Raw genomic sequence first — 10055 nt, 5'->3', positions numbered from 1 at the left:
GCACTGAACAACACGATCCCGCATTGAACAACACCATCCCGCACTGAACAACACCATGCCGCACTGAACAACACCATTCCGCACTGAACAACACCATGCCGCACTGAACACCATGCCGCACTGAACAACACCATGCCGCACTGAACAACACCATGCCGCACTGAACAACATTATGCCGCACTGAACAACACCATGCCGCACTGAACAACATTATGCCGCACTGAACAACACCATGCCGCACTGAACAACACCATGCCGCACTGAACAACACCATGCCGCACTGAACAACACGACGTCGCACTGAACAACACGACGCCGCACAGAACAACACGACGCCGCACAGAATAACACAATACCGCACAGAACAACACAATACCGCACAAACAGTTTTAGATAATATTACGTCGCAGTCATGTGACGCGGACATGACGTCAATAGGCGGAACTCACGGCAAAATTATAATCCGTGGGCGTGGCTTGCAACAGGAAGTAGGAAAGCGGCAGTTCTGGCAAACAAGACACAGCGGTTAGTAACACGATGACTAACAAGGCAAATATTTTTGTTTTCAGCTTGCAACTTGACCGTCTAGAGCGTACAAGGTAATTACAACTGTTTTTTTTTTAGCCCTGAAAAGCGAGGGAGTGTGGCGTTTGGGAGGAATGTCGAACTCGGCGTCTGCTTCCAGCCACAGACGCCAAATTTCGACGATTATTTCGACTGGTCAACGGTTGTAAATTATTGCGTTGACTAAAAACTTTATTTAACTCTACTCTTAACTTTGCCGTTTCAGATATGCGGGTATTACACCGCGGAAATGACGTCAATAGGCTGAACTCTCGCCAAAATTCAAATCTGTGGGCGCAATGGCCTTGAGCGAGACACCGGATACAAACGCGACGATTATCAACAGAAATATCTTTATTTTCCGCTTGCAAGTGGACCGTCTAGAGCGTACACGGTAAGTACAACTCATTGTGTTTAAAAAGATTTACGTTTGTGTAGTTTGCGTTGCGTTGTATCTGTGAATGTTGGTTGAGGCTAAATGTTAATGTTTAATTTCATTCCTTTAGGTTCCACGGTGTTTGTTGGCTGTATGTTTTCCACTGCAAGAAGAGGCTCGTATCATTGACCAGCAGGAGCTACAATGGTGAGTACCCCTTTCGTCTTCCATTTATGTTAAACACTTCCTATTTCATGTCTAACAGTACTCGATTTAACAAATAACCATAAATAAATACAGTGTGGGCAGTCACGTTAACATATGTGATTATCCTGCCTAATATGTTTATCACAAATATGTCACTAATCACTAATATGTTTATTTGTTTATCACAACACCTTTGGACCTTCAGCAATCGATTATTTACCTTCATCTACATAGAGACAGAACGATGGTGTCTTAAACATCTCATTCATTTCACCAAATAACTTCACGCAGGTGGATAACGGCCGTCTCGGTCACGCTATGTTGCGTGATGCAGTTTTGAAGAACCAAATGCATTTATTCAATGAATAAGTCAAGCTAGTTCTATGTTTATGATGTTGTAAGTTACGGTACCGATTGAAGTTGAGTTCGAAGCCAGTGGAAAACAGCGCTGCGTTTGTGCTCTCCAGGTACAAATGTTGTGATCTCTGACTGACGACCGGGCGAGACTCGAGTAAGAGATGTCCAAACGAGCTCCGGCAGGGCGGGCCAAGGCGGAGCGAACGGACGCCCTTCAGGCCGCCAATGACGAGCTGAGAACCAAACTGATGGACGTCCAGTTAGAACTTCAGCAGGAGAAGAACAAGGTGAAAACCTCAACAGACAGACACTGCCTGCCTCCCTGCCTGCCTCCCTGCCTGCCTCCCTGCCTGCCTCCCTCCCTCCCAGTTTTCCCGATGTAGATTAGACATGCGTGTGCCATGACTGTGTCAGCCTACATCAACAAATGCACCGAGGACGTCAGCACCACTAAGAATATCATCACCCGGGGCAACCAACGACCCTGGATGACTGAGGAGGTACGTCAAACGCTACGAGCGCGGAACTCTGCCTTCAAGTCTGGCGACAAGGAGACACTGAGGACAGCGAGAGCCAACTTGAACCGTGCCATCAGGATAGCGAAGCGAGACCGCAGTCGAAAATTTCAGGATCGTTTCCACGACGTCAAAAACATCAGGAGTATGTGGCAAGGCATACGGGCGATTACAGACTACAACTCACCCTCCCCCCCCCCCCGGTGGGTGTAGTTGATGCTGACTTTCTAAATGGTCTAAATAACTTCTTTGGGAGGTTCGAGGCACTAAACGGCACTCCAGCAGTTAAAACTGTCCCCCATCAGGAAGAGGAGGTACTCTGCCTTGACTCCGCCGATGTGTTGAAGACCCTGAGGAGAGTCAACCCCTGTAAGGCCCCTGGCCCCGACAACATTCCTGGGCGTGTGTTCAGGGAATGTGCAAGTCATCTGGCTGGGGTCATCACAGACATTTTTAACACCTCGCTGGGCCAAGCCACAGTGCCGGCGTGCTTTAAGACTGCCTCCATCATTCCGGTGCCGAAGAAACCTCAAATCACCTCATTTAATGATTACCGGCCTGTTGCACTGACTCCGGTTATGATGAAGTGCTTCGAAAGGCTGCTTAAAGGTCACATCGTTTCCAGACTCCCCCTATTATTTGACCCGTTCCAGTTTGCCGACCGGCAAAACCGCTCCACTCAGGACGCCATCTCCTCCGTTCTTCACCTGAGCCTGGCTCACCTGGAGGAGAAGAACACCCATGTGCGGAGGCTGTTCCTGGACTTCAGCTCAGCGTTTAACACCATCATCCCACAGCATCTGGTAGGAAAATTGGAACACCTGGGCTTCAACACCCCCCTTCGCAACTGGCTGCTAGACTTCCTCACCAACAGACCTCAGTCAGTCCGGGTCGGACAGAACACCTCTGATGTCATCACCCTCAGCACAGGCTCCCTTCAGGGCTGCGTCCTGAGCCCCCTGCTGTGCACCCTGATGACACACGACTGCGTCCTCAGGTTCACCACCAATCACATCGTGAAGTCAGCAGACGACACAACGGTGGTGGGGCTCATCAGAGACAACAACGACCTGGACTACAGAGAGGAGGTGGAGCAGCTGGTGGGCTGGTGCAGAGAAAACAGCCTGATCCTGAATGAGGAGAAGATGAAGGAGATCATCGTCGACTTCAGGAAAAAACAGCCTCACCACGCTCCACTGATCATCAACAGCTCAGCTGTGGAGGTGGTCAGCACCACCAAATTCCTGGGGGTCCACATCACAGAAGACCTCACCTGGACTATGAACACTACGGCACTGGTCAAGAGGGCACAGAAGCGCTTGTACTTCCTGCGGAGGATGAGGAGAGCCCACCTGCCCCCACCCATCATGAGGACGTTCTACAGGAGCACCATAGAGAGCATTCTGACAAGCTGTCTCTCTGTGTGGTGTGGAGGCTGCACCGCCTCCGATTGGAAGAACGTGAGGAGAGTGGTGAGGACAGCAGAGAGGATCATAGGGGCTCCTCTTCCCTCCATTCAGGACATTTCATCTCAGCGCTGCATGTCCCGTGCCCGTAACATCATCAATGACCCATCACACCCCCACCATGGACTGTTCTCCCTGCTGCCCTCTGGGAAGAGGTTTGCAGCATCCGCTGCAGGTCCACCAGGTTCTGCAACAGCTTTTTCCCTGCTGTCATCAGACTGTTGAACACTAGAACTGTTGAGCTCTAAACTGAACTCTGCATCACACATTCACAGAACTGTACTTTATGACACTACGGACCTCTATCTTGCACTATCTCGCACTACCAACTTTACTGAACTTGTATAAACCCTTTAAATAGAAGTTTAATACATGGTTTAGCATTCCTCTGCACACTCTTGAATACTGTTTTGCCTACTTGCACTATTGCATAATTATCACTGCTGCACTCTATACTTATTTTTAATATATATATATATATATATATATATATAGTATATATGTATATATATATATTTTCATAGGATATGTTACTTCTATTCAACTGCAATATCACTACTTTGTTGTAAGACGTATGCAACGGAATTTCGTTTTGTATGCACCATGTGCAGACAAGATGACAATAAAGTTTGTCTAAGTCTAAGTCATGTCAGGTCAGCTGTCTGGAGAGAGAGAGAAGTCAGGACCTGCGGGCGGAGCACCACCGTGCCACCGCCGCCATGACGGAACTCAAAAGCAAACTCCATGAGGAGAAGCAGAAAGAGTTAGCCATTACCAGGGAGACATTACTGCGGCAGCATGAAATGGAGCTGATGAGAGTGATCAAAATCAAAGATGGAGAGATCCAGCGACTGAATGCCTTGGTCCTCAGCCTGAGGGACGGCTCCATGGACAAGGTGATCCGCTCTATCCGTGTCTGACTATCCGCACGCCACGTCGGGCTTCGATGCGGCCGCTACCGTATTGTGTAGCTTGTCCCCAGTAAGCGTCGCGGCGCTCCGTTGCGGTCTCAACGGCCCGGTGTGGCGCAATGTCTGCTCAGGTGAGGAGGGGGGGCGCTTTGCTGGCGGAGGTGGAGGAGACGCGGCGGTGTCGGGAGACCGAGCGGTGTCGCCTCCACCAGGAGCGCGGAAGAAGCCCTGGCAGCGGCCCAGCAGGCCTGGCAGTCCCGAGCGGCCGAGCTCCGATCGGCTCATCACCAGCATCGGGAGGAGCTGAGCCGAACCAAGAGAGACTGCGAGAGGGAGATCCGCCGACTGGTAGGACTGATCAGATGCGCGGTGCGTGGCTATGTTCCCAATTTCGTTGTATACCTGCAGTGCAATGACACCTAAGGCATTCTATTCTATTCTATTTCACAAGAAGAAAATGTCCGGTTGCTCGCTTCGCTTTTGTCACAGCAAAGGTGTTCTAGTCGATTCAAGAAAAAAATTGGCCGGTTGCTCTCTTTGTTTTTGTCACAATTCTGGCAAATGAGTTTGCCCGCCTGCCTGAGCGCTCCCCGTTTGTACATCCAGACGGATGAGATCAAGCTGAAAGACAGAGCGGTTAGTGTTTTGGATGAAGCCCTGGGGCCGGCCACGTCCACCGCCTTCAGCTGCAGACTCAGGCTGCCGAGCAGCAGATCGCTGCCCTGAGGGATTCCCAAAGGGCGGGCCTAAACTACCCTGGAAGTGGGGTCAACGCCGCTACTAGCAATCCTCTTCATTGCGTAAGCCACCTCATCACACACTTGCAGTACGCATGACTTAGTTCGTTGCTGGAGGAAGGTAGCACAAAAACAGTTTTGAACTTTGAACGAGTGCTTGTGTGTGTGTGTTGCGGGGCGTTTTCAGTCTCAGGAGGATCGGGACACGCGACGGTTTCATCTGAAAATCGCTGAGCTCAGCGCAGTCATCAGGAAACTGGAGGATCGAAACGCCCTGCTTTCTGAAGAGCGCAATGAACTGGTAATTTATTGACGGCACGCTTGAAGGTTTGCGCTACGTTTGATGCGCGCCATCCAGCGAGGCACCCATTGCGCTTGCTTATTAGTTGAGCGGCGCGGCGAGTCGGTTGCCTGGTAGATGTCTTTTATTGGGAGCCAAAGCCACGATTCCGTTCAAACCGATGCAAAAGGAATGGATACGTTCTGGCCCGCGTGTTGTGCGTCTTTCACATCCCGCACTTCATGCTTGCAGCTAAAGCGACTGAGAGAAACAGAAAGCCAGTTTCTGCCACTCCTGTACAAAAACAAACGCCTGAGCAGGAAGAATGAAGAACTCTCGCTGGTGCTGTGTCGCCTTGAAAACAAAGTGCGCTTTGTCACCCAGGAGAACGAGGAGATGGCAAGCTTGGTAAGTCGACGCGGACAACGGCGGCGTGCCAACAGAGTCCACTGCATTTGTGTTCCACAGAGAAGGCCTAGTTCGCTCAATGACCTGGACCGCGGTTGCGGCCAGCAGGACGGTGAAATGGAGTTCCTTCAAGTTGTGGAGCAGCGGCACATCATCGACGACTTGTCCAAGGTCTTCAGGCAGGCGACTCGGTGCACGTACGGCAGCGCCGCGCTCGCTCGCTGTCGCCAGGAAACCTTTTCCGTCCAAAGCTTGGCCGGCGGCCGCCATCCAAAAAATTGGCCCCTTAAATTCCGACCTTTCAAGCAGGAGCATTGTGCGCACGCGTTTGAACACGCTTTAGACTTGTTTTGCCGTTTTCAGCAGCTCAAAGCTCCCGTTTTGTCAGCGCCTTTGCCACTCGCTGTGCGCTGAAAACGACGGACTTGCCCGGCTGCTCAGCCCGTCAACCATGAGCCGCGAGCGCGACGTCATTGTCCGTAGGCAGCTAGTGGCAAAATGCACCCTGTTAGAGTTGCGCTCGCTCCAACTTATTTTGCAAGAACCACACGGGAGACAAGTAAGTTCTTTTGGACACCTGCAGGGTGGAGAGTCCATCCGTTGTACGAATGAAGTCTGACTCTCGGCTCCTGCACGAGCATTTTAATTAAGAGAAACAGGGTGGGTGTAAGAGTGGATTGAATAGAGGAAGCCCTTGACCTCTAGTCAAAACATAGCAAGGGGTGTTTTACGACTTTGTGTAGGAAGGGATAAGCGATAGGGATAAATAAGGGATAAATAATATTATTTATTACAGGTCGCAGTCAAAGTCAAAGCAACACAATGATACGATAAAGATAATCTGGAAAACCCTGACACACCCTGTAGTTGTCACTTTTGGAAAAGACGAGCGTCCCTCCAATCATCGCCGGTGACGTGTTTTTCAGGCTCTGGAGACAGGAGCTCATGTCAGAAATGTCATTGTGAGTCGCGTTTGTTTCTGCGCCGGAGCCGTTCGTTCCCTTTGCATCCAAAGAATCTCAAAGGCGGATTATTTGTGTCGACAGGAGAGAGATTTGCTGCTACGATACCGACGTCGAGAATCTCTGAGGAGTAACAAAGCGTGAGGTCCTGCAAGGTGAGTCTGTTTGTTTGCGGCTGCTTGGTGTTGCGCAAGATGAAATGGCCTTTTTCTCGCTATCGTTCCTCTCGTCGATTCATCGTGAGGTGTCGCTTCAGTTTGTTCAGAGAGATGTTTGCTTCCGCGCCCGCAGGTCATCGAAACATTTTACGGCTACGACGAAGACGTGTTGGTGGACTCGGACGGATCGTCCTTGTCTTTTCACACCGACAGAACCCCCGACACGGAACCCGAAGAGGTAGCCCGCCATTTCTGCCAGCGTATTGGCACCAAACATTCCTCTTCAGCCTGGAATCGGACTCGTCTTTGCGTCGCGGGTGCTTTGTCGCCGGTCTGACTGATTCTGGTACTAGTGCTGTGTTGCATTGGTGTGTGCATGAAGAGGCGGAGCTTCGCTACCGCCAGCTGACGCAAGAATATCAAGCGCTGCAACGAGCCTACGCTCTGCTAGCCCAGACCAGCGAAAGGGGACTACGACGCCGAGAAGGAGATCAAGGTGGCGCCCCTTCCCGCAACCCCCGGCCGGGTCGCAGCCTCCCCGTTCTCACCCAGCCTCGGGTGTTCTCTGGTCTGAAAGGAGGAGGAGGAGCCTCCCTCCTCCTCCTTTCAGACCAGAGAAAAGCTGATGGTAGAAATGGGTCACTATCAAAGCAGAGTAGCAGATCTGGAGTCAGCGCTGAAGCAACAAGGACAGGTAAGCTCATCAATGAGCACACCTTTTTCTCAGACAAAATAGCTACATTCTTCAGTCACTCATCCGTCTGGCATTACTGGACCAACCCCCCCCCCCCCCCCCCCCCCCCCGAACGTGGCTGGGAAAATGCGGAGAAAAGCAAATGTCATTTTCCAGTCAACCAAAGAATTTGTGGATGAAAATGACACAACATTCCAAAGCTGTCCACGCGTTTGTCTCTTCTAGAATGTCAAGTGGGTGGAGGAGAAGCAGCTGCTGCGTCAGAGCAATCAGCAGTTGGCCGAAAAGGTGACGGAAAGAAAGGCGCTGGGCGGAGTCGCTTGGCGTCACACCTGTCGGGAAGCCCCGCAGATGAGGTCTGACTGTCTTTTCAGGTCAGGCGGATGGAGGCGGAAGAAGCGCGTCTGAAAGAGCACATCCAGGATATCCGAGACCAAAACGAACTGCTTGAGTTCCGCATCCTGGAGCTGGAGGTGGGAAGACTCGCACAAGCGTGTTGAGGCCAGAGATGTGACGGACGGACGGACGGACGGACGGACGGATGCATGCCTCTGCCTTTCAGGAGAGGGAGTGGCGCTCCCCCGTCTTGAAGTTTCTGCAAGTCCGTTTCCCAGACGGCCTCAGCCCTTTGCAGATCTACTGCGAGGCCGAGGGCGTGAGCGTACGTAAGGCGTCCCTCGCAACCCTAACCTTAACCCGAGGTCCCAGAACACCTTACATTGCTCCTTGCGCCTTTCCCCCGGACATCGTCATCAGTGATCTGATGAAGAAGCTGGACATCCTGGGCTATAACGCCGTAAGTGTATGTCGAACTCCTTATGTTCGCACTCCACGAGACTCGGCGGCTCAAATGTGACTTTTGGAAGGCTTTGCGCTGAAAGAAGCTTGTTGACGCTGTGCCTTTGGGCTCTTGCAGAATCTCACCAACGAGGAGCAGGTGGTCGTGATTCACGCCAGGACCCTTCTCACCCTAGCCGAGAAGGTAACGCGCACGTCCACGCACGCTCTCGCATTCTGCTTATGTGACAGCAGCCTTTCCTCAGTGGTTAGAATACATCAAAGTGACCAAGTCAGCACTTCAACAGAAGATGTTGGACATTGAAAGTGAGAAGGTAGACAGACACGCGACATCAGCCAAGGGGAACTCCGGCAATGTGCCCCAACAATTCTGACCTTGAGCTGTGCTAGGATATGTTCTGCAAGCAGAAGGGCTACCTGGATGAAGAGTTGGACTTCAGGAAGTGTTCCATGGACCAGGCTCATAAGGTAAGCCGCCCTCAAATCTCCCGCCGGACCACTGATGGACGAGGATTGCGGCCCAGAGGATCCTGGAGCTGGAGGCCATGTTGTACGAGGCGCTACCGCAGCGGGACTGCCCCGCCACGGACGGCGAAAAAGCCAGCCACGCTGGCGTGAATGACGTGCTGACGGCGGATCAGAGAGAAGCGCTTAGGAGCGCCGTGGACCAATGGAAGCGAGCCCTGATGTGCGAGTTGAGGGAGCGCGACGCTTGCATCCTCCAAGAGAGAATGGATCTGCTGCACAGCGCGCAACAGGTAAGGGCCCAAAGCCAGCCCGGCACTTACTTGCACGCTTACTGGCTTTTGAATGCCACTTTCCATTTGTCCGTCCTAGAGGAACAAAGAGCTGAAAGAATTCATCGAAGCTCAGAAGAGACAAATCAAACAATTGGAGGAGAAGTTTCTGTTTCTCTTTCTATTCTTCTCCTTGGCCTTCATTCTGTGGCCCTAACACCAGCTGGTGAGTGAGCTCCAGCGGCACCGCACTCGACACCTCCGATACACTGCCAGCCGGTCTCAGACGTTGGCAGACGCTCCGATGCCAACGTATACCCCCCGCCACGGTGACAGAGGCACCGCGTCACACCGGCGCTCATCCAATCAGAAGGCAGGAAAAGCAAATTCACATGCAGGGCACTTTTGAACCAGAAGAGAGCGCCACAAAAAACGGTTGTTGCCCCAAACGCGCACTAAAAAGGGTCAGAATAACAAGAGTCCCACTGGCCAGCCGGGGCCACCCGTCCAGCTGTTTCTTCAGGGGGGAAAAAAATTGGAGTCACCGGTGAGTACATTTTGCATTTAGCTCTGCTTTTCTGCTTCTGTCTTCAAGTGTGTGGCATCCTGCGATCAAAGAGTCAGCCAACCCCAAAGCGGTTGACCTCAACGTCCCACCACCATGCCTACCAGAGCAGGTGACGTGATGCTTTGGACATCCTTCCGTCTCAGATGCCCAAAAGTACTCTTTGCCACATCTGCGGCAATACGGTGTCTTTTCAAAGGTGCAAATAAATCCAGCGTGGGCGGAACACGCACGTCTTCGGTTTTTCCCGCTTTGTTTGTGTGACAGCTGTTGTGAAAATTTTATACAAATAAAGTTGTATAGTACAGGTTTGGCCAAGC

The 10055-nt window shown here is 51.8% G+C and overlaps 1 protein-coding gene and 1 long non-coding RNA gene across 2 annotated transcripts; both read left to right on the top strand.

Annotated features, from left to right (window-relative positions):
• The first annotated feature begins 6522 nt into the window (after positions 1–6522).
• On the top strand, positions 6523–7475 carry LOC148382092 (uncharacterized). Its single transcript, XR_015854507.1, has 4 exons — positions 6523–6783; positions 6868–6938; positions 7075–7179; positions 7324–7475. It is a non-coding gene; the product is annotated as an uncharacterized LOC148382092 (long non-coding RNA).
• Positions 7476–8557: 1082 nt separating this feature from the next.
• On the top strand, positions 8558–9825 carry LOC148382091 (janus kinase and microtubule-interacting protein 3-like). The gene is made up of 6 exons (XM_088362522.1): positions 8558–8617; positions 8679–8747; positions 8824–8901; positions 8958–9191; positions 9271–9396; positions 9766–9825. Exons 2-5 carry the CDS (start codon positions 8724–8726, stop codon positions 9385–9387), a joined length of 453 nt encoding a protein of 150 aa, XP_088218648.1. The 5' UTR covers positions 8558–8617; positions 8679–8723; the 3' UTR covers positions 9388–9396; positions 9766–9825.
• The last annotated feature ends 230 nt before the right edge of the window (positions 9826–10055 follow it).

This window comes from Syngnathus floridae, chromosome 19 (assembly GCF_059516105.1).
Source record: "Syngnathus floridae isolate MCC-2025c chromosome 19, RoL_Sflo_1.0, whole genome shotgun sequence".
Lineage (NCBI taxonomy): Eukaryota > Metazoa > Chordata > Actinopteri > Syngnathiformes > Syngnathidae > Syngnathus > Syngnathus floridae.
Note: the sequence above shows the minus strand (reverse complement) of the source record. Positions and strands in the feature narration are given on the sequence as shown.